This window comes from Chrysemys picta, chromosome 2 (genome assembly GCF_011386835.1).
Source record: "Chrysemys picta bellii isolate R12L10 chromosome 2, ASM1138683v2, whole genome shotgun sequence".
In the NCBI taxonomy this organism is placed as follows: Eukaryota; Metazoa; Chordata; order Testudines; family Emydidae; genus Chrysemys; species Chrysemys picta.
The window spans coordinates 273,036,904-273,061,361 of record NC_088792.1 but is presented as its reverse complement, the minus strand read 5'-3'; the positions used below and the strand labels follow the sequence as shown (position 1 = coordinate 273,061,361).

General features: G+C 41.6%; 1 protein-coding gene across 9 annotated transcripts in view; it reads left to right on the top strand.

Moving 5' to 3' along the window:
* The window catches only part of ASAP1 (ArfGAP with SH3 domain, ankyrin repeat and PH domain 1), a 337,309-nt gene that overhangs the window by 83,625 nt on the left and 229,226 nt on the right, over positions 1–24,458 (top strand). For all 9 annotated transcript variants that reach the window (XR_010599012.1, XM_065586133.1, XM_065586130.1 and 6 more), the window contains one exon: positions 15,170–15,256. Coding sequence is in view for 8 of the 9 variants with exons in the window: in XM_065586133.1 (XP_065442205.1) it covers positions 15,198–15,256 (59 nt within the window). In the remaining variant the exon portion in view is untranslated. The remainder of the gene's footprint in view (positions 1–15,169; positions 15,257–24,458) is intronic.

The window sequence follows — 24,458 nt, the reverse complement described above, 5'->3', positions numbered from 1 at the left end:
TGCTTTTCTTTTTCCTCTTTAATGCGGTTGTGATTTCTAGTCCCTTCTCCAGAACTTAACCCCTTCCCCTTGATTTCATTACTTGAGCCTAGATGCGCAGTGGCTGGATTTTTGTCACCATCCCCCATAAGACCTAGTTTAAAGCTCTCCTTATCAGGTTAGCCAGATGTCCAAAGATGCTCTTCCCAGTATTTGCTAGATGCTGCCCATTCCAGCACAGTAATCCTCTTTCCTAGAACATCAGCTTTTTGTCAAAGAAGCCAAAGCCCTTTTGCCAACACTACCTGCATAGCCATGCATTTACTTCCATGATTCGACAGTCCCTGCCTGGGCCTTTTTTCAGCAGGAAGGATGGATGAGAATACCACTTGCACCCCAAACTCTTTTATCCTCCTTCCCAGAGCCATGTAGCCTTCAAATACAGATATTTCTATTCTTTTTATTTTCTTCTTCCAAATCTAAAGCCACACCTCATCCCTTTCTGCTTCTCCTGTATTTTCCCTACATAACCTCTAACCTCTCTCTCTCTCTCTCTCTCTCTCAGCCTCTGTTTCCAGCTCCAGTCAGCCCCCTGCCTCAGCCTCTTTCTGGTCACAGCTTCATCTCTTTATGCAGACTCAACCTGCTCCTTCCAAGCTGAACTTCATCTTCCATTTGCTTTCCTCCACATGTAGCCTATACGGTTAATTGGCCTCATTTATCCTGCTCTGTCTTGTGTCCACACCATGATCCCATACATGTCCAGGATTTTTTTTTCTTTTTTAAATATTGGCATTTGTCAGCTATGCACAGATTCAGCACAAGCTGCTGGGCTCCACTTCCACAGCAGGGTTAGGGAGGCCTAAAGGATTCCCACCACACACACATACTCTACAAACACAGCTAGCTCACATTGCATAGTGTATAATAATCCTCTCACTGAACAAAATGGGACTATTCATATGCTTTAAGGTAGGTATTAGTATGCTGATAAATTGGGGCTTATTGAGGCTCCCTTAAGGTCCAGAGTTTGTGATCCCTCTAGTGACACAGATGAACACATAATCACAGAAAAAAATCTCACTGAAATCAGTGGGACTTCCTGTACAGCAGCAGTGTGCTGCTTGATGTGAGTAAGGGTATCCTGAAAGAATTTCTCTTTTCTAGTCCCCAACCCCAGGTAGCCCAAGATTTAACTTGGCAGGTCTTAAGGTTCTGAGTGACATTTAGTTCAGCTGTTTACTATCCTACCCACAAAAACTCCCAAATGTCAAAACCATGAAAATAATGGAATTCATTGCTCCCCTGGCAAAAAGAGAGCCTTTATAATACTTCGCTATATTACTTTGTAATATTTTATATTCATGTAATAACTCTCATCCAAGAAGATCAAAGCTCTTCCAAACATCAATGAACTAAGCCTCCCACTATCCGTCAGATGGAGATGGATAATATAGCATTCATGGTAGTGCATCCTATAGATAAGATTGGTATGGAAATTCCTTTATAAATTTTTTTTTTTTAATTTCTCCATAATTTTCTGAAAAGATTTTCTTTGGCGGTTGAAGCATTCAATGTTTGATCTTAGTCCAAAGGTTACTTTAAATATAAACATACTTTTTCTACAGCCAGGGAAGACTAACTTAAATAGGAATTAACAATAAGTCTGAAATATTAGCTGTGTAGATTACTTGATATGAAAGTGCAAAGATATCCCAAAGTTATATGCAACGGAACAATTGCTTTTTGGCTTGGAAAGTCAGAAATTCTATTATGGTATCTCATTTTCATTTTCTAAACCCCTTCTCTTGCCTCTGTGAAAACACTAAATATTTCTCATGTCATCTTCAGCTACTTGGAGTGGTTCTGAAGGTTGCAGGGAAGGTGGAGACCGGGATTACTAGAGGTTAAGGAATGGCTGAAGGCACTTGAAACCTGTTTTATAATACATTACTATTTTATTTATTACTACAGCATCATGTGTGCATGGGTCTTTACAAACAGATATGAGAGGTCCCTGCCCCAGAGTGCTTACAATCTAAAAAGCCTGACTCAGAGTCCATGGACGACAATGTAAAGGCTCCCGTTGACTTTGGATCAGGCTCTAAAAGCCTCATTACATCTTCCTTACTTAAGTTGATTCATATCTTACCGTGCAAGTAGTCACTTTGATTTCAAGGGGACTAGTCATGGAGTAGGGGAAACTCAACGTAAGATTGGGCACAGACACAAAGAAAAGGTCGGAAGGGGTCTAAAAACTGTCTTTTGTTTAAGTTTGCCACATGGTTTGTATTACCAGGAATCTGGAGGTATAGATATACAGTTTTTGTATATTAAAGGAAAGCATTGTCAGCAATACAAAGCTAGCCAAAAGATGTGAGATTCTAGGTGGGATTCCAAGTAGGAGAGTGGAATTGGTTGGCACACAGGAGGAGGGAGACATAAGGGGCAGCATGAAAAAGAGACAGATGCTAGTGGGAGAAGACTAAGAAAGGCTCAGTGAGGTAGAATGGGTTGGCACAGTGTAATACACAAGCATGGGTGTAGTCAAAATATGGTCCTGTGGTTAAGCCTATGTCTACATTACAAATTACTTCAATATAATTTACGTTGCTCAGAGGTGTGAATAATCCACATCCCCAAGCAACATAAGTTCTACTGACCTAAGAACTGGTGTGGACAGCTTCTCTGGTGGGAGAGCTTCTCCTAATGAGATAGTTACCGCCTCTCATAGAGGTAGGTGTTTATTAAGCCGACAGGAGAGCTCTCGCCTATCAGCTTAGTGTCGGCACAGCTGTTGTAGTGTAAACGTAGCCAAAGCGTGAGGAAATCTGGGTTCCATTCCTGGTTCTGTTAGACTCTTTGTGTGATCTTGAACTCCCTGGAGATGAATTGGGGATAATACTTCTGTAGTTCAAAGGGGGCTTTCTGAGGCTACATTCATTAACATTTGTGGGGTGTTCAAATACTGTGGCAATGTGTGGGGACCATATTAGCTCTTAGCTAGTGAGAGCTGAGGGCAGAAATATGCAGTTTGCTTCATTGCAGAGCTGCTGTCAGAGTTAAAAAAATCATGGCAGGAGGACCATGGGAACCTGCAGTTCAGACTCCCCTAATTTTTCATAAGGGAGCACAATTACCTTGTACATAGCTGCAGATGGCGCTAATTGTCTCTAATTTTTATAATGTCTGTCCCACAAAGACACTTAGGAAATTACTACTATTTAATTCAGCCCACAATATCTGTTTTAATATTACAAATCAATAGCGGTGGAAGTTACACAACATCCAGACTGGTGGTATTCATCTACAATGCATGTAGAGTATGCAGGCCTAATTTCTACAGACTCTACATGGAGTAAAAAGCAACAGAGGGTCCTGTGGCACCTTTGAGACTAACAGAAGTACTGGGAGCATAAGCTTTCGTGGGTAAGAACCTCACTTCTTCTTGCATCTGAAGAAGTGAGGTTCTTACCCACGAAAGCTTATGCTCCCAGTACTTCTGTTAGTCTCAAAGGTGCCACAGGACCCTCTGTTGCTTTTTACAGATTCAGACTAACACGGCTACCCCTCTGATACATGGAATAAATCATTATACTGTTACCGAGCTGACAGTGGTGGAGGGTGATTCTGGCAGCGTAGGTGTCACCTCTTGCCAGGGTCCTTAGGGTTCACTGAACACTGACACATGCATAGCTGGAAACCAGCTGGATCACCTGTGTATTAGTATTGTTAAAACAGATAGTTATAAGAATGTATTTAGTGGTTAGCCTTTATTAGATGCTTGTAGGATGTTGCATGTATTAAATATAACCTGATAACATGGGGTACAGATGTTATAAGTAAGATTAAGTATCTGCTTTATAACTATAAAGGTGTTTGCTTTAAAACTGTAAACCCCCCACTGTCAGGAGAGAAGCATTACCAACAGTGAAATACTAGTCTGCCACAAGAATTGTCATCTCCTCTCTAATAAAGGAAGGCCCACATACACCAGAGAAGCCATTGTGGAACATCAATGGACAACAGATTTGTTGATTGTCCCCAACACCTATGAAGAGACGACATGTGCAAACACTCATCCCATCAGCTTGAGCTCTGTAGGAAGGGAATAAAAGTCCCTGTCAAGAAGAAATTGTTGCCCTAAGATGCATGGACTTTAGGGAGGAGGCAAGATTTTTAAACATAAGCAAGGGATCCTGGCTATTTAGCTTGGGTTAGTTCTAAAGGACATATAGTTTGCTCATTACAGCAGCTTCTATTTCTTTTTGAAATTGAAGACTGTCATTCATTTGTGTAATGTGTGTTTACTTGCTTTAATCTTGTAAATAACTTGCATTTCTTTTTCCTAGTTAATAAACCTTTAGGTAATTTATTATAGGATTGGCTACAAGTCTTGTCTCTGAGAAATAACTACCTGGGATGAGTGAGTGATCCTTGCTACTGGGAGTAACCTGAATATTGTGGTGGGTTGGGTTTTTTTGGTGTAAGGGCCATCTAGCAGAAACACAAGCTTGCCTAGGTGGCAAAATAGACTGGAGTACCCCAGGGAACTGTCTGTGACTCCATGTTAAGGCTGTTACAGAGCTTGAGGAGTATCACACTTGATACTTGGCTGGTGAAATCTAGTTATAGACCACAAAACCAATTTTGGGTTTGTGCCCTGCTTCTTCTCAGTCTGTCCTGAGATTGGCACTCATGGTCATGAGCCACTCCAGACAGCTTGACAGAGGGGAAACATCCTGATTTATCACTAACCTCTCCTGGACATAAGAGGGGAATTGTAAGTTACTTAAAATATTGGATTGCTGATGGCTCCCTTGTCATCAAATATATAAAGTGCCAGTGATGAGATTAATGGAAGCGCTTCAGAGACTTAAAGAAAGGAAGCAGACATACTGATAAGCTTCTACTTCCAACAAAATGAGAACTCTTCTGTGAGCCCAAGAAAGAGCTGAAGGATAGAGTAGGATATGCTGAAAAAGATCATTATGTATATGAAACAGAGGCTTAACTTGTACACGGATACAGCGATCCTGAAACCATCGCGCAAATAGTGGAAGGCAATGGCACTCGCTTTTCAAGAGCAGGAGAGTCCATTTCTCTAGATACTTATATGGATCTTTGTTATATATCTGAGTCCTGGAGCAAATCTGTCTTTGAATGAAATTGCATAAAAACCCAACTGCAGTTGAACACCATAACATTTCAATACAATATATGTTGTAATATTGTATTGATGTCCAGAGGTGAAAGCAAGCCGTTATGGTCCGGTACGGCGTGCCGGCAAGAGCCAGTACACTGCCGACCGTACCGGCAGGGTGCAGCTTCCCCACGCTGGTGATTTAAAGGGCCCGGGACTACCGGCAGCGGCCGGAGACCTGGGCCCTTTAAATTGCCACCTGAGCCCTGCTGCCGGAGCCCTGGGGTAGCGGTGGCAGCCCAGGGCTCTGGTTGTGATTTAAAGGGCCCAGGGCTCCCAGCTGCCACTACCACAGCGGAGCCCCTGGCCCTTTAAATCACCACCAGAGGCTGGCTGCTGGAACCCTGGGGTAGTGGCGCCAGCCAGGAGCCCCATTGCTGGAGCCCTGGGGTCGCGGTGCCAGCCGGGAGCCCCGGGACTCGGGCAGTGATTTAAATCGCTGCCAGAACCCTGCTGCCAGAGGCCCGGGGTAGCGGCGCCAGCTAGGGGCTCCGTCGGCGATTTAAAGGGCCCAGGGCTCTGCTGCGGTAGCAGCGGCCTGAACCCCGGGCCCTTTAAATTGCTACCAGAGCACCGCTGCAGGAGCCCTGGGGCTCCCTGCAGCGGCCAGAGCCCCGGGCCCTTTAAATCACTGCCCGAGCCCTGCTGCTGGAGCCCCAAGGTAGCGGCGGTGGCCAGGGGCTCCGGTGGTGATTTAAAGGCCCTGCCTCTTCCGATTGAGGCCCTGCCCCCTGCTCAGGACTCTGGCATACCGGTAAGTCCTTTAAGTTACTTTCATCCCTGCTGATGTCTCAAAACCATGTTTTGGCAAATGATGATCACGCATCACACTGTAGTGTCAGAATGCCCTGTGGGGTTATTTTGCTACTCTTTGAGACTCCTTAATATCCTATGTTGATGATTAAGTACTCTCCATTCCAAAAGTAACTGAGGATGTTAAAAAGTAGCTACTAAAGTTAGATCTGCCAGCCTATTTTTAGTCCATTTAATGTGTACCACGTCAAATCTGTATTGTTCTAGTTTCTTAATCAAAATGTTATATGGCACCAAGTCAAATGAGTTACAGAAGTCTCAGGATATGACATCAACACTTTATCAACTGAACTTCTAGCATCACCTAAAAAAACATTGTTACTTTTACAAGATCTATTTTGCATAAGCCCATGTTGATTGGCATTAATTGTATTAGCTACCTTTAATTCCTTATTAATCAAGTCCCATATCAATCATTTCATTATTTTGCCTGGGATCAATGTCAGGCTGACAGGCATGTAGTAATCTGGGTTGTCACATTTACCCTTTTAAAATTTTGACACAACATTAGCTCTCTTAAAGTCTTCTGGAATTTCCCTAATGTTCCAAGAGTTATTGAAAATCAATATTAATGGTCCCTCCTTGGACAACTCTCTTACAACTCTCAAATACAAGTTATCCAGAGCTGTTGGCTTAAAAATGTCTTCAAATACCTACATGGGGAACAGAAATTTTATAATACAGGGCTCTTCATTCTAACAGACAAAGGCATAACAAGAGATACAATGGCTGGAAGTTGAAGCTAGATAAATTCAGGTGAGAAATAAGGTGCACATTTTTAACAGTGAGGATACTTAGCCAATGTAAGAACTTACAAATGATTGTGGTGGATTCTCCATCACTGGAATTTTTAAATCAAGATTGGGTGTGTTTTCTAAAAGATATACCCTAGTTCAAACAGAAATGAATTTAGCGAAGTCCCATGACCTGTGTTATGCAGGAGGTCAGACTTGATAAGAATGGTCCCTTCTGGCCTTATAAACCATGCAGAGGCAAGGCATGGGGGAGCATGCAGGATCACATGCCTCTTGCAGATTTGCTGTTTGGCTTGTACATTGGGTGAGCATGCTCCGTAACACTGCTGAAGCTGGCAGTCCTCACTCTTCCCCACCCCACTTTTGGCAAGCACGGGTCATTTCTGAATCTATGAATAATATAACCTGCCTCCCAGAATTGTTTTTCTCTTTTTTTCCATTTTTCCACTTCATTCATTGGTGGGATCTCTTCTTCTTGGGAACAGCTTCCTTATTAGACCATCAGGGAACTTTTGTGCAAAGGGAACAGTGGCTCCCAAACCATTGTTCCTGTTGCTGTGTGCTCCCCTTTGCTGTCTTAAATGCATCAGAGTAGGGACTTTGGGAGTGGCCTTGTGATTAGTGTTCTTATTGGATTATCTGACATCAGGCAGAAAGGACGGCCAGTCAGACCAGCAGCCTCCAGAAACTGCTCAACTACCACTGTTCAAATAGCAACCCATCCAGGGGAGAACAGACTTTCCAACTGAGAACTTCCAACTGTACTGCCTTGTTTTCAGGAAAGTGATTATGATGATTTTATTATTATTTATTTTAATTATTCAGTATTCAGCAGTGTGCAAATTAATCGAAAATTTTGATTGCACAAAGTGCTGAGCACTCACATTTCCATTTGAGGTCCGACTGGAGCTGCTAGGTGTGCAGGACTTCTGAAAATCAGGCCCAAGGTCATTTGTACTCCCCACAAATACTGTCGCTGTCTCAGTAAAACACATCAGCGTGCATGCTAGTAGTGTTATCCAAATCAGAGCTTAAGGTGACGCTGAAGAACATCTGTTTGTTATATCTAGTTTGGCTTGCACAGAGGGGACACAAAGAGAACAAATTTATGGCAGATTTTGCCATGAAATAAAAGGAATTTTCTTTCATCACAGTGCTATTCAAGAACATGTGAGCTACGGCATGGATTGAGGATTTAATTCTATGCTTTGGACATGAAAATAGCCGCACTGACCTTTATGAATTATATATATTTGTCATCTTTAAATTTGTAAGCCATGCTTTTCAACAGAATTTAGATGGCAACAATAATCTGATCCCATGTAGTTCAAATAACCAGCTTATCTTTTTTCATTTGCAGAAAATAAGATCTTTCTCTCCTGTATTATCTTAAAGCTTCATAGTTTTCATACTATCACCCCAGTCATTTTCTGTAAATTGCAGTAAGAAGCAGTACTTCACAGCATTTACTGATGTAGTCTGTTTATACAGAAAGTACAAGGGCTATAATTACTACATGATCACATTATATATCAAGGTCAGAATTTTGTGATTCACTCTATTGTTTGGACATAAAGGGAGTTGATTTTCAGCCTGGTGGTGTACAACTACTATTATTGTTACATCAGTGACTGTAGAAACAATATTAACATTTGCTTGTTTCAGTTTTTCTACTTAGTTAACCCAAGTTCAAACATTCCCTGAAAATAGGCTGGTTAACATTAATTAGAGATGCAAAGTTTATATTATGTTTGGGTTCTGTATTATTTTTGAAGGAAAAAAAATCCAGAGCAAGTAATTAAACTACCTATGGCTGATGATACATGAATTGTAAACAACCTCAGATGCACATAACTGAAGAGTAGAAACATATCTCTGGATCCTTTTCTCTCCTACACATGATCCCAAACCTTCTTTCATGACCACCACTGCATACACTTGGCATGGCCTCTCAATTTATATATTCCAATCTTATAATTCATCTGCATTTTCTACCACTTTATCAAATCTAACTGCCTCAAAGGACAGGACCACCACCACTTCAGTTGGGAGACTATCTTATAATCTAAGACCTTGATTTAGCAAGGCATGTAAATAGTACCATTGATTTCAGTAGAATTATTTGGAATTTACTTTTGTCATTAGTACATCTTAACTGATATCAAGTCTTAATTTATCTTTTTAATATCATTCCATTTCACTTAATTATGCTCCCTTCTTTCATCTCTCCTTGAGCAATCCTCCTCCTCTTCTTAGAATCAGAGTCCCTCAGATACTTATCAACTGTGATTGTGTCTCCCCTTAGTTGTTGTTGTCTAGCTATCCAGGGCATGTAAGCACATACATACCTTTGTGCATCTGACCCAAATTGGTTTGCCCAAAGTCACACAGGAAGTCTGTGGCAGCTCATGGCGCTGAGCAAGGGTCTCCCAAGCCCCTAGACCAGAGGTTCCCAAACTTATTTGGCCTACCACCCCCTTTTCAGAAAAAAAATTACTCAGTGCCCCCCTTTTCAGAAAAAAAATTACTCAGCGCCCCCCTGGAAATCTACCTTCTTTAAGCGAACAAACAGAAAGATGCAGTGACAAATTTGTGTTCTTTTATGTATCTATATTTCTACCTACGTCCTACAATATAGTAAAGAAAGATGTGTTATTAGAATATCGCCCACGACATCAGGTATACAGTGGTTTTTGCGTAAGATGGCAAAAGACAACCAAACTAAAATACTAATGAAACTAATAAACTGGGTTTTGTTCTTTGCTCAGCATTAGATATAGGTATTTGATATTAAACTGTCCAATATCAAACTAAATTTATCAAGAAATAATTAATTAAAAAATAATCAATATGCAATTAAAAATCAGTTAATAGTTTTAATTTAGTTTGCCCTTATTTAAATAATTGTTCCTTATTAACACACGCCTTATTTACCAATTAACACAGATGATTCGATAGATATAAATAAATGTTAATAGTTAACAGTTTTTTTACGATTCATTCCCGTTTTCATTAATATTGTAATAAAAAATGACAAATATATTGACTGTACACTTCAAATAGTACTGTACCGCCACAAGCCTGCTACGATTTTATTATTAGTAAGCACTAGAGACACAGAAACGTACGGTAGATATGTAAGAAAATGTATAAAAATACTCACGTGTAAATTGCTCTTTTATTGAAACAACAATAATACAATTTGCTTTGTATGTGATCCGTAATCCGTAAAGATCGAAGGTATTGAATATGAATAAAAATTTTAAATACTTATTGCACTATTGTTAACTGCTTTTTACACAATTAAGAAACCATCTAAATTAGATTTCATACATGTCGCCTATTTATAGTATCGTATTGTAAACAAGTCATTACACGCACATATTCCTGCCGATGCATGCTGGACTTCCCGACAATGCGCGACACGCTCGCCTGCCAACACTTGCTTGTTAAGAGCTGTTGGCGGACTTGACACCTGATCGGTTATAATTTGTGAATTTATTTGGAAAATAAAGTAATCACTACAACTTTAACTCTGTTACACAACAGATGAAACATGTACGAACGGTTTTTCAAAATTTTCTTATATTCTTTCTTTATGCTTCCACCGCCCCCTTATTTTTATTCAACGCCCCCCAATTGCACCCGAGGCTACTACTGCCCCCCTGGATCGTTCCAGCGCCCCCCAGGGGGCGGTATCGCCCACTTTGGGAACCTCTGCCCTAGACTAATGCCCTATCCACTGAACTATTCTTCCTCCAGTGAGCCAAGCTATATATTTAGCTCTTGTAATCTTCTCTCACCAGTCAATCCTGCCAACTTGAAGCACACGTGCTCACGCATGCACTGTATAATAAACGACACTGCCAACGTCCCCCAAATTTTATCAAATTTCAACCAACTGTATTTCTAACTTCATAATCATTTTTCTGGCGTTTATCTGCATTCCACTCAGTTTGCCCCCATAACCCTACCACTAAGGTGTCCAGAGGTGAATTCAGTGTTTTAGTCAAGCCAGAGCCAGAGAGAATATAACTGTTCTGAACCACTAAGATCTTGTATGGTTATCAGGAAGAGTTAACTAAACAGCTTTCAACAACTCAAGTAATACTTGTTTCTTCATGATCTTAAATACCTTCTTACGGCAGAAATGGGAAAATTGAATCCCATTATGAATTTGAGAAATTAATCTAATACTGAAAAGCTATCTTCAATCATTAATATAAGTGATTAGCGATGGATACCTGTAAACCTGGCCCACATTTGATCTAGAAACTTTTGAGAGACAATGTAGTTTTGAACTAACTTTATTTCAATTTAAATGGTGTAAACCTATAAAAATGAAGGTGACGATCAAGGCAAGGCATAATATCATTAAAAGGAACAGATGTGCTGTGACATTAGACAACAGCAAACAAAACAGCCATGAAAGGCTACGTACACCAGTTCTTACTATTTTATTTGTCATGCATCCGACAAAGTGGGCATTCACCCACGAAATCTCATGCTCCAATATGCCTGTTAGTCTATAAGGTGCCACAGGACTCTTTGCCGCTTTTACACTATTTTATTGTAAGTTTTGTGATATATGTTTGGTTTTTTTTTCCTTAAAGCCTCAGCACCTTGGAATCCAGGAAATAAGATTTCATTTTTCTTTAAAGTAAGTTTTTTCTAGTCCTTAGTGGAGTGGAGGAAATCTTGAAAGTGTGATGTAAGTGCACCCTAAAGACTCAAAGTAGGAGGAAAAAAACCCCAAAACAAATCAAAGAAACAAAAAAAGCCTCTCACACAACACCCAAATTATTATTTTTAATCTCAAGATTTTAAAGCTGATCTCATGCTTTTTTGAGGCCTGACTCGTGATTTTTTTTTTTTTTTTTAATGTTTGCGGTTGGCAATATTATAGACCTGACTAACAAGTCTGGAAATACTAAGTAAACAGTACAAAACCCATAAAGAAAATACAAGAGTCTCTAGGGAAATACGTCAGCTGGGAATATCAAGATATCTTTTTTAAAAAAGGAGACTCATTGAATGAAGAAAGTATATTTATGATCAAGCAATTAAAGACTATCATAATGCATATGTACAAGGGGACCAAGGCGGCACTGGCTACCTTAAATGTGGCATGTCTTAATTTTTGAGAGCTTGACTTCACAATGTAAATGCTCTTAACTTTATTTTAACCTTCGCTAGGTTTTTAAAAAAGCAAACTGAAAAAACCCAGCAATTCCATCATGTGGCATCATACTGATACCCATGTTTCATAGGCAAGATTGCAATCTTTATTTCCACCACACTGACCTCTGCCACTTGAGCTGATGGAGTAACTGGTAGCACTAGAGGGGAGAGAAGCCACACACTTTGTCAGTGGGTTTCAGAAATATTTTATGACAGCAGGGGAAGGGTGAGACTCAAGAATTTTTGGCTTCCGTTCCAGATTTTGGAGGGGAGTGCGCTCTAGTGCGCACAGATTCTTCCTGTTTCCCTGCAAGCTTGACCCTTTCTGCCCTGTTCCCTCCAACCTGACCCTGTTTATTCCACATCCTGGCTCCATGTCCCAGTCCTATTTTCCTTCCCCGCACAGTCCCATTCTCCTTGCCAAGCCAGTCCTAGTTCCCTTCTCTTGCTTCACATCAGATCTGTCTTTCCTCTTCCTCCTCCTTCCCCCGCACCTAGGTCCCAGCCCTATTTTACCCTTCAGGCTTCTCATCTAACCTCAGTTTCCACCTCCTCCCTGGCTTCTTGTCCCAGTCTCTCTGTCCATCCAGTCGCAGTCTCATCTTCCTCCCCCACCCCCACACCAAACTCCAAGTCTCACTAGTCACATTGTCACATTGTTTTCCTCCTCCCCTGATCTGGCTTTTATCCCCTCAGTAATCAAATCAGACGGTTCCTCCTCCACATTCCTGAGTGCAGGTGGAGCAGGAGGTGTCACTGAGAGCACAGAAGAGACAGGCTCCCTGCTCTCAGTTCCAGTCCCTGGCCTGGAGCAGGTATTACAGGGAAAGCCTGGATTAGCCCCTGTAGCCCCAGGATGGCACATGTATAGTCCTGTAGAAACTGTGAGGGGATGGAGCATGCTTGGGTACTGTGTGGGGATGGTGTATGAGCAGTCCGATTAGCACTAGGAGCTTTGAGTATCAGGCGCATGCTCAGAAAGGATGCAATATGTAGAGATTTCTAGCAGCTAAAGTTAAATATATGTCTACTAAATGTGCAAACTATGAATTTTCAAACCCTTATAACTTGGCCACATTTGGGCAGATTTTCACAGGCAGGGTACATTACTGACACAAATGCCATCACCACCACCACCCCTTCCCCTGCCAAATTTCAAGTCTGCTCAAAAGGTGCTAGAGCTATTTATTTTTGAAAACTCATGGCGATCGGGGGAGGTCCTGGATGACTGGAAAAAGGCTAATGTAGTGCACATCTTTAAAAAAGGGAAGGAGGAGGATCCGGGGAACTACAGGCCAGTCAGCCTCCTCAGTCCCTGGAAAAATTATGGAGCAGGTCCTCAAGGAATCAATTCTGAAGTACTTAGAGGAGAGAAAGTGATCAGGAACAGTCAGCATGGATTCACCAAGGGCAAGTCATGCCTGACTAACCTAATTGCCTTCTATGAGGAGATAACTGGGTCTGTGGATGAGGAGAAACAGTGGACATGTTATTCCTTGACTTTAGCAAAGCTTTTGGTACGGTCTCCCACAGTATTCTTGCCGGCAAGTTAAAGAAGTATGGGCTGGATGATTGGACTATAAGGTGGATAGAAAGCTGGCTAGATTGTCGGGCTCAACGGATAGTGATCAATGGCTCCATGTCTAGTTGGCAGCAGGTTTCAAGCAGAGTGCCCCAAGGGTCAGTCCTGGGGCTGGTTTTATTCAATATCTTCATTAATGATCTGGAGGATGGTGTGGACTGCACCCTCAGCAAGTTTGCAAATGACACTAAACTGGGAGGAGTGGTAGATACGCTGGAGGATAGGAATAGGATACAGAGGGACCTAGACAAATTAGAGGATTGGGCCAAAAGAAACCTGATGAGGTTCAACAAGGACAAGTGCAGAGTCCTGCACTTAGGACGGAAGAATCTCATTCACTGTTACAGACTACGGACTGAATGGCTAGGAAGCAGTTCTGCAGAAAAGGACCTAGGGGTTACAGTGGACGAGATGCTGGATATGAGTCGACAGTGTGCCCTTGTTGCCAAGAAGGTTAACGGCATTTTGGGCTGTATAAGTAGGGGCACTGCCAGCAGATCGAGGGATGTGATCATTCCCCTCTATTCGACATTAGTTAGGCCTCATCTGGAGTACTGTGTCCAGTTTGGGGCCCCACACTACAAGAAGGATGTGGAGAAATTGGAAAGAGTCCAGCGAAGGGCAACAAAAATGGTTAGGGGGCTGGAGCACATGACTTATGAGGAGAGGCTGAGGGAACTGGGATTGTTTAGTCTGCAGAAGAGAAGAATGGGGGAGGGGGATTTGATAGCTGCTTTCAACTACCTGAAAGGAGGTTCCAAAGAGGATGGATCTAGACTGTTCTCAGTGTTACCAGATGACAGAACAAGGAGTAATGGTCTCAAGTTGCAGTGGGAGAGGTTTAGGTTGGATATTAGGAAAAACTCTTTCACTAGGAGGGTGGTGAAGCACTGGAATGGGTTACCTAGGGAGGTGGTGGAATCTTCTTTCTTAGAGGTTTTTAAGGTCAGGCTTGACAAAGCCCTGGCTGGGATGATTTAGTTGGGAATTGGTCCTGCTTTGAGCAGGGAGTTGGACTAGATGACCTCCTGAGGTCCCTTCCAACCCTGATACTCTATGATTCTATTCAAAGGTCTCAAGAATTTTTTTAACAAGGTAAAACAATATAATTTTCCTAGTCTCTTTCTCAGAAATGGCTGAATTGTTTTTGCTGAAATTTTCCAAACAATTTCAGTCCACAGTAGACACCAGGCTTGGAAAATTTCAGCCCAAAGAGTTAAACTTTGGCAAAGGTATAAGCAACCCAAACCAGGGTCTTATAATGGGAAATGTTGGGCAACCTTAATTCTATGTAGTGCTACCAGTCCCACCTATAATACAGCTAAGTAAATAATTGCCAAATTCTATGCATAAAGTTTTTTCCCGGTAAGCTGAAGAAGTTCTCTCTTAGCAATATCTAATATTACCTCAATTATTTTCTAATGGGTCTGTGTCTTGTGAGAAAATTTGCAACATCAAGTACAATAAAACAAGTATAATTATTTATTGCAAAGTAACTAAGTAACTTATGTTGAATTTTTTGACAGTGAGTCTTGTTACTGAGGCATTCAGAGATTTTGGACACTGTTTCAAACTTAAAGTTTAAAAAAGTGACCTTGCAAGTTCCATAGCTCTGTTCACTGTTAATTACTTTTCTCACTTTTTCTCCTGATGTAGGTAGTTTTCTTGTGGTGACAGATGAGACATGAGATCTTCAGCCTCCAGGCTTTCAAGTTTTTCTTCAAGAGATTCATTATGGAATCGGTAAGAAAGCAAAATGACATTTTAGGTCAAAATAATAGGTTTCTAGTATTTGCTACCTTTAAAAACCAACCAAACACACAAACAAAACAACCCAGGTACTGGTTCATGGTGATACCAGTTGCAATATTTGCCAATTCTTCCTTTTCTGTTTTTTTTGCCAATTTGGACTAATCACAAAAGGTGCTTTTCAGGGGAAGACCAAAAGCATTGCTCAATAATCCCTTTTAGAAAATTAAAACTTTAAACACACAATAGGGCAAATATTAATATGTATAAAATATTACACTTTGCATTGTATAGATGTATTTCAAAGCTGCTTAGCGAAAGGAATCTAAAAAGTAGCAGTTTGTACCTCGTGAAGTGCCTGCGGATCTGGTGAATAACGCTCATTTAACTTTTAAAATAGCACACATTTGAAATCAGCCTGCAAGGCATGTGCAGTGCTGCTAGGACTTGTGTGGGGGTTTTAAAGAGCAGACTCTGGTTCCTTTTGGTGATGTAGAATGTAGAACAGCACACAGTTGTCTAAATATGCTTTTGTTTATTCAGTCTGTGAATGGTGAGTACTCTGTTTTAAAGTTTGCACTGTGCTTCATTAAACGACAATAAGCTACATTCAGATTGCCTGGAGATCCTTACTTGAACCCACAGCGACTACAAAATTCAGGGTTAAGGCTGAAATTTGAGCCTCCCTTCACTCATTAGATCCAGCTATTGTGACACATGATTCTTTAGTCTACTTTAGAGCCCTGAGTGGGGTTGATTGAGCTCATATCACAAGGTAAACTGGAATAGCCTAAAAATCAGACTAAATCCATATTTTTATGAGCATGCAGCTATACAACTAGGCATTTTTAAAAGCAGGTAATTTATCTGCTAGGTCATGCCAGTTTATTTATTAAAGTTTGCTACTGCATATGATTTTAAAAAATAAACTGGCATGGCCTAGCGGGTAAATAACATGCTTTTAAAAATACTTAGTTGAATCTGGATTTAGGATCATTTTAAAACAAATTTCAGACTATTCCTATTTAAAAAAAATAGGACTTCATGAAAAGCTAGGAAAATTAAGGCATAAAAAACTTCAACTAATGTTTCAAAGGCCACCCTTCCCCCTTCCAGGGTGTCAGAGCCCGGGCTCCAGCCTGAACCCAGTCGACTACACTGCAATTGTATAGCCTCAAAGCCCAAGCCTGAGCCAGCAGACCTGGGCCAGCGACAGCCAAGCTGAGGGTCTTTTATTGCAGGTTAGACATACCCTAAGCTATCCAGCTGCCCTGTTCTAGTTTAGAAATAGAAGCAGGGCTTAATCTATATTGTAGACTGTAAACACCCAGGATTTCATTTTAAAGTCAAACCTCTGAGTGATGACAGACCTCTTTGCTTTCTGAAACTGGCATGCTTCAAATGCTTCAGGTTTTGAACAGACAAAACAGATTTTATTTTATTTTTTTGGAAAAATGTATAACAGCAACAACAAAATTGCTCCAAGTTGAAACTTTGTATGCCAAGTTCAAGTCTGGAGTGACTATTTTTGAGTGAGTTATAAATCCCTGGAAATAGAGTTTATATAAAGGAAATGCAGACATATCATTAAATGTAGTGGTTGGAGGGCCTTTCCTATACTTTCTCATATCTGTAGACTCATTTTATCATCAGTATAATGATATGCCATTTAAGAAATTAAGCAGTCAAGTGTGTTCACTCAACACTATAAGCCATCTCTTGGATTTCATCTGCTTGAATTCAGTGGACCCACAGACAGGGGTGGCAGGTTTGTAGAAATTTTGGTGGTGCCCAGAACCTGCCCTCCCAAGCTCCCCCCACCCCACCTGCCTAAGGCTCTGGGAGGGAGTTTGGGTGGGGAGAGGAGGTCTGGGTGCAGGCCCTGGGCTGGGGCAGGGAATTGGGGTGCAGGAGGGATGCAAGGTGCAGGCTCTGGGAGTGAGTTTGGGTGCAGAAAGGATGAGAGGTTGGGCTCTGGGAGGGAGTTTGAGTGGGGAAGGGGAGTCTGGGGTACAGGCTCTGGGATGGAGTTTGGGTGCTGGGTGCAGGCTCCAGGCTGGGGCAAGTGGTGGGGGTGCAGGAGGAGGTGAGAGGTGTAGGCTCTGGGAGGGAGTTTGGGGGCATGAAGGGGTGTGTGGGAAGGGGGTGGGGGTGCAGGCTCTAGGACGGAGTTTGGGTGCAGGCTCTGGGCTGGGGCAGGGGGTGGGGGTGCAGGAGGGGGTGAGGGATGCAGGCTTTGGGATGGAGTTTGGGGATGGGAGGGGTGCTGAGGGAGGGGGTACAGGCTCGGAGGGAGTTTGGGGGTGGGAGGGGTGCAGAGGGAGGAGGTGCAGGGATGAGGGCTGTGGGGTGGGGCTAGGGATGAGGGGTTTGGGATGTGGGGTGAGGGCTGTGGGGTGGGGCTTGGGATGAGGGGTTCATGATGCAGAAGGGGGCTCGGAGCTGGGGCAGAGGGTTAGGGTGCAGAAGGATGAGGGCTCTGGCTGGGGGTGCGGGCTCTGGGGTGGGACAGGGCTGGGGATGAGTTTGGGGTGCTGGGACAAGGGACCGGGGGAGGCACGCAGGGGCAGCAAGTGGGAACCGGGAGACACTTGGGGGAGGTGCGTGGGGGGGCAGGCGGGGCCAGAGGAGAGACCCGGCCCCAAACATTGGTGGAGCTGGGCCCCCGGACCCTGAATATTGCTGGTGCCCAGGCACCACAGGCCCATAACTTACCACCCCTGCCCACAGATGTGTATGTTTGCAGGATTGGGGTCTTAACAGGATAAGTTCTTATAAAAACAGGTCTTTAGGACACATCTTCCTATGTATTTGTGTACAGCCTAGAACAATGGGACCCCAATCTTCATTAAACCACTAGACACTGCTGTAATACAACAACAACTATTAGATTGGAATTGGTTAAAACAGTAATGAAGTTTGTGTCTTACAGCTGCACATCACTAACTTCATCTGGAAAATAGCCCTTTTATTTGCCTGCAAGTCCTTTTTGTTTATCTAGACAAGCAGTGCTTAAATGCTTCGATCTGAGAGCAATATTTTTTTAAATAACATTATAATAAAATGAATAAATAATAAGACTTTGCTCTTGTAGTACTTTTCATCTGTAGATCTCAAAGCAGTTTAACTCAGGAATCGAATGTCATTATATCCCCATTTTACAGGTGAGGAAACTGAGGCATAAGGTAGTGAATTGCCCCAGGTGAAATAGCAGTTCAGTTACAGAACCAGACCTACTCACTCCTAGGGTATGTCTATGCTGCAGCTGGAAGCATGCTTCCCAACATGAGTAGAGAGACAAGCATTGGCTTGCTTGAGCTATCACACTGAAAATAGCAGTGTAGTCAAAGGTAGCACAGCCACCTGGACTGGCCACCCAAGTACGTACCCAGGGCTTATACTTAGACAGCTAACCTGAATTGCTGCCCATGCTACCTTGGTTACACTACTATTTTTAGCATTCTGGAAAGCACGCGACCAGCTGCCATGCAGAATGTAACCTTAGGGTATGTCTGCGTTATAGCTGGGAGGTATAATTTCCAACTCAGGTAGATGTACATACGTTAGCTCTGCTTGTCCTATCATGCTCAGAATAGCAGTGTGGCCACGGCAGCCTGGGTGGCACCTCAAGCTAGCTACAAAAGGACCTTGGACAGGCTGGTACTCAGCTGGCTAGTCCAAGCCATTGCCTGTGCCTTTGCAGCCACACTGCTATTCTTAGTGTGCTAGCTCTACTTGGCTAGTACACTATGGCACACGTGCTGAAGGTGGCATGCAAGCTGATTTTCAGTGGCACTCACACTACCTGGGTCCTGGCCACCGGTCCGGGGGGGCTCTGCATTTTAATTTAATTTTAAATGAAGCTTCTTAAACATTTTAAAAACCTTATTTAATTTACATACAACAGTAGTTTAGTTCTATATTATAGACTTATAGAAAGAGACCTTCTAAAAATGTTAAAATGTATTACTGGACACGAAACCTTAAATTAGAGTGAATAAATGAAGACTCGGCACACCACTTCTGAAAGGTTGCCAACCCCGGAGCTAGCATGTGTCTACATGCCAGCTGGGAAGTGTAATCCTAGCTCATGTAGACATATGCTAAGATTACACTTCCCAGCTGGCATGTAGACATACTCTTAGCCCAATCCCCTATCCAGTGACCATACTGCCTCTCCATTTTGGCCTGAACCTGCAGGCTCTAGGCAGCCAAAACTCACGTTACCTTCAGTGTTTGTTTCATTGCCCCAGTAGGACTGGGAGACCTGCTTAGATAGGGATGTAGCATAATCGCTCCCTCTGTAACAGACAGAAAATATTTAAATGTTTGCAATATGGTTTGAAGAACTATTTCAGTTTTTGATTCTGGAGAAGCCTACTGCACTAGCTGCCCGGAAATCTTTTAATTTTTGCCACATCTTTTTCTCTTTTTAGTCAGCACTGTTTCTCATATTGAAAACTCAGCCTGGCTACTTCTGCCCTTTTTCAAGACCTGTTGCTATCATTTTTCTAATACAAAGAGGAAATGGACCAGATTGAGGGTTATATTATTTTCCCCTTTCATTATGCAAATGCAATTCACTGGCCTTGTTGATACTCATGCTAACCAGTATTTGCATTTCTCCCCGCCAACTCCTTAGCCTGAGCAGGTCTGCTACACACCATGGTTCAGAACAAATTTGATTCAAGGATGAGTATCCATTTTGTGGCTCCTTGCTGTGCTAGCCTTTGCCAATGCAGGGGGGGTTGCAATTTATGGGGGTTGCAAGCATAACAGTCCCAGTAGGAACAATCCTTCCACTATTGTCCCGCAGTGCACTTGTCACTGCTTAGGTGGCCTTCACAGTTTACTATCTGCACTCCAGTCCAGACAAGGGTCAAGTTTGCCAGAAGACAAATACACCAAGGAGCTCAACTCATGGCTGTTTTCCCAGCAAGCAACTTTAACAAGATTTTTTCCTCCATAAATAGGGCCCTTCAAGGGAATATACTCTGCGGTTTTATCTTCTATAGATTCTTTAAGGTAAGGGAAAGCCCTGTTTAATCTAAGCTCTTTCCCTCCATCCCACAATTATCTTTCCTATGAATTAGAGAGGGTTTCTTAAAGGGCGCATCTGCAATCAAAGAATACAATATTCAACACACCTACAGTAATAACAAGGGAACATCTTCTGTGGCATCATCCTGGTACCACTTGGTGTTAGTTCCTTTTTGCTCTGTTTTTATTTTGGCAGGATCCTGAGGATCCAAAGAATAGACCATTGCTTGTTGTTGTTACTATGAGTCTGGAATGCCATTATGCGTTTGTCTGTATGACTCTTGATCTTGCATGACAACACCAAAAACAAAGACACAACTGAATCAGCAAATTAGTCAGCTTAATCGCATGTAACTTAATGCTTTACTTAGTTTTCAGGGTTTTTGCTTTCAGCTGCCTTCTGACACGGCTATTTGAGGGCATCCACCATTAGCATAAGCCCCTATCACAGGATATTAAAGATAAAGTGGACAACATGCAAAATATATAATCAGTTATGTTTTTATTTGATCTTTTTCATTAACACATAGTATTAAAATGACAGAACTTAGTGTTACTAAAATGTCATCTATAATGGGAAAACAATGGATCCTTTCTTCCTATCATATTAATATTGAAAGACTGTAAAAAGGGCCTTTTGTTTACCTCGCTATTACTGAAAATATGCTCTGAAACCAAAATAGTAATTTCCAAGATAGTTGCCTATGTTTCCTTATTTAATTTTAAATACCAAGTAAAGAAAAATACTTGAAGTTGTCAGTTTGAAAATTGAAGTCAGCTGATGCCAGTATTGAAAACAGCTACACAGGAGTAACAAAAAAAACATTGAGGCAGCCTATGTATTCCACAAGCCACGCTGCTGGATGCTGTAACTTAAAATCACATATCAATCAGATTTTTGTTTTTTAGTATGTAAATAGTTTGTGAAGTAGAGCGACAGCTGCTTTCTTTGATTGTAAAGGCACCCGACTATTATGTGCCAAAAATTTGTTTGTAAATGTCCTATCCCATAGTCTCTTTAGTGAAGGCAGTTTGCAATTTATCATATAGGTTTCCTTATAGCAAATTAGTACCATTGTCAATATGTGGTGTAGGCTTCAACGTTTAAAATAGATTTAGCCTTTCACTGTGAGTACATGGTACATTTCATATGAGATTAAAAGTATAAACATGCTGTATTTAAAATGCATTTTCCTTACCTTTCACACAAGGTTGAGTCAGCTGCTTGAACATGCTGGTACTAGGACACTGTTTCTGAAGGTGAAATTGCTCCTGAACTGAACAAAACATTTCAAGCTGAAGTACAAAGTAGATGATATTACATATCCTTATGTAAATAATAAATAAAAAGAACATTCAAGCTATGTGCGACCTATTTACAAAAAATATGTACTGAATCTTGGTACAGCTGATACCATACTTGCAAATAACAAGCCAAATTCATCCTTGCTTTAACTTTATTTAGCAGATTGTTCTTATCTGCAGGCTCAACATTCAACCAAAATTATAACAGTTGCAATTTTAGAGTTATTTCTGGATATTCTAATGCACATAGATATACATGTGTATTTCCTCTTAAAGGTAGAGGAAGTTCTTTGCATGTTATTATGAGACTTAACCTATACATATATAACCATAATACTTTATGTATATAAAGTTTTTCTTCCTGAGAGATATCAAAGAATTCACTATGAAAATGCAACCACCTCTGGGATGAAATGGTATTGCTGTTTTAAGCATAGAGCAACACTGTACAATAGATTAGAACAAGAGGAGAAGAATAATATTGAATACTTTTGATTGAAACTGAAGAATACAATTATGCAAATTGGAAATTTGTTTTATAATTTGGACATCCCTCTCTCTAAAACCATCAGATGCAGGCTGTGTCTAAATGGTGCAATTTCTTCCTGTATAACAACTCCAACATCCAGCCTTTCCATTCCATCCACGTAGCTAAAACACTTATCCAGGCCCTCCTCTTCTTGCACTTTGACTATTGAAACCTCCTCTCTGGCCTTCATGCCCTACTTATATCCATTCAAAACACTGCTGTAAAGATCACCTTCCTGGCTCATTCAATCTCATCTCCCTTCTTGCATTCCTCCTGTCTCTGTTTTTTTCCACTGCATCATGCACAAACTGTCTTTCACTTTAAGGCCCTTCTAGAGTACTCCGGCACTACCCATCATTTCTTACATGCTACAGCGATTTAAACTCCCCCTGCACCAACACTATCCTCCTTGATAGCCCATTTGTCAACATTTTGGATAAACAGTCTTGTGCTTTTTCTAATGCCACTACATTAGACATGGTAAGAACTCCCTGTAAATATCTGTAACACACTCTGTTTTCCTCCTTTCCGTCTCTCCTAAAAACCAACCTATGTCATGAGGTTTCCAAAATGCTTCACAATGGTGAGGCAAGTGGTATGCTGTGACTGCTGTTTATTACACTGGTCATAACTGCCTCACAGTAATCGTATCTTCACACTGTCTTGTCTTAAAATGGGGATCTTTGGGACAGGGATCATCTCTTTGTTATATTTTTTGTTCAGTGTGTAGCACAATGGGGCACTGGGCCTCAGGAACAGTGGTGATACAAATTATTTATAATAATAGCATCAGTGATAAACACCTACCATTTACACAGGCACGTTGATTGCAAGACCAGACCAAAGATACTGTAGTTGACTTACTTTTTTTTTTCTGTCTTGTTAAGAACAGCCTATTGAAAGAGTTCATTAATTAAACATGGACTCAGAAAGCACCCAAGCAGTGGAATTACAGCATTTTGAAGCAAGAGCTCAAACATTTTTTTTGATAAATGCTGATGCCTTCTGTACCCACCAGGGACTTTCCACGAGGGCAGTTGTGACAAGCATCTCAACACTGATATTCAGAATTGAAAGCCTTAGGCTACAACGAAAATGTCAAAAAAGGCTAGAAAGAGCAGACAGCTACGATCTATGTGCTACTTGTAATCCATCTGTGAGCAAGTCCCAGGGCTCTCTCAAAGGGACAACAGCTGGTCACCTTCAAAGAGAACATGGTTACAAAACAGCTCCATGATTTTTTTGTTTTATTACAATCCCGTTATTGTTAGTCCATTGTTGGTGGGGGTGTGTGTGTGTGTGTGTGTGTTTTGTTTTTGAATGGTCTTGGCCTCATCCTGCAAAGTACTGAGCAGTACCTGTGAATTCAGTGGGAGGTGAGAGAGAACATTGTATCTTACTGGATAAGTCCCTTTTCTAGGGAAAATTTGAACCCTACTTTTCTTATGGCTCTTAATTCTCTCTCTCACTCTCTCTTTAAAATCTCCCCCCCCCCCGAACATATAACCAGAGCCTAATCATCCTGTCAGCTGCACAAATGCAACACTCAGCTGCCTGGATGATCTGGCCCAGGGACTCTGACTCCACGGCTTCAATGGTTGCAGGTTTTCAGAAGCTTATATCATCACTTCAGTTTCCAATGCTAGTCTCTCCCAGCAAGTCTGTGCTATCCAGCTGCTTGACCCTGCCAGCTTTACTAGTGAAAAATACATGAGAGTGAGTGCTCCTCCTCGATGTAGGGCTCAGTCTTACAGCCCTTACATCTATGTGGGGAAAAGCCAGGCCATGTGAATAAATACACATGGAGGGCTGCTGCTAAGGCACTATGATCAAAGAAAGAAACTTCTTCAAGCAGGACTGTTTCAGCAGTGCTCATATTTTTCTGGCAGAGAAAGGATGTAAACCGTACAGAGAACATGTATTTATGGGTAGGCACAAATCAGATACCTCTGGTTTTAAGATTTATCCATAAATTGCAGTATTATATTGCTTTTTATTTTTTTTTTAAAGGTAGGAACACTTTTAGGATTACCTGCGAATCCACTTTAAAACCTAAGTGTGTTTTATTGTAGTGTGGTTACTTATATGGAGTATTGTGAAGAAACTTTTGACATGGGCACATACAACTACACAATGTTCATTTTAGAGAAGTTTTTAAGAATACATGCATTTACCTGGTTCTCAATGCTCATCTCTTATTGTGGCAGGTCATAGGAAGAGGGGGGCTCCACGCAGCATAATATACAAATCTGTTTGAAACAGCAGATGCGATTGATGATTATTTAGGCCTCTTGAACCTAAGCCTTTATTTTTTAAAGGCAT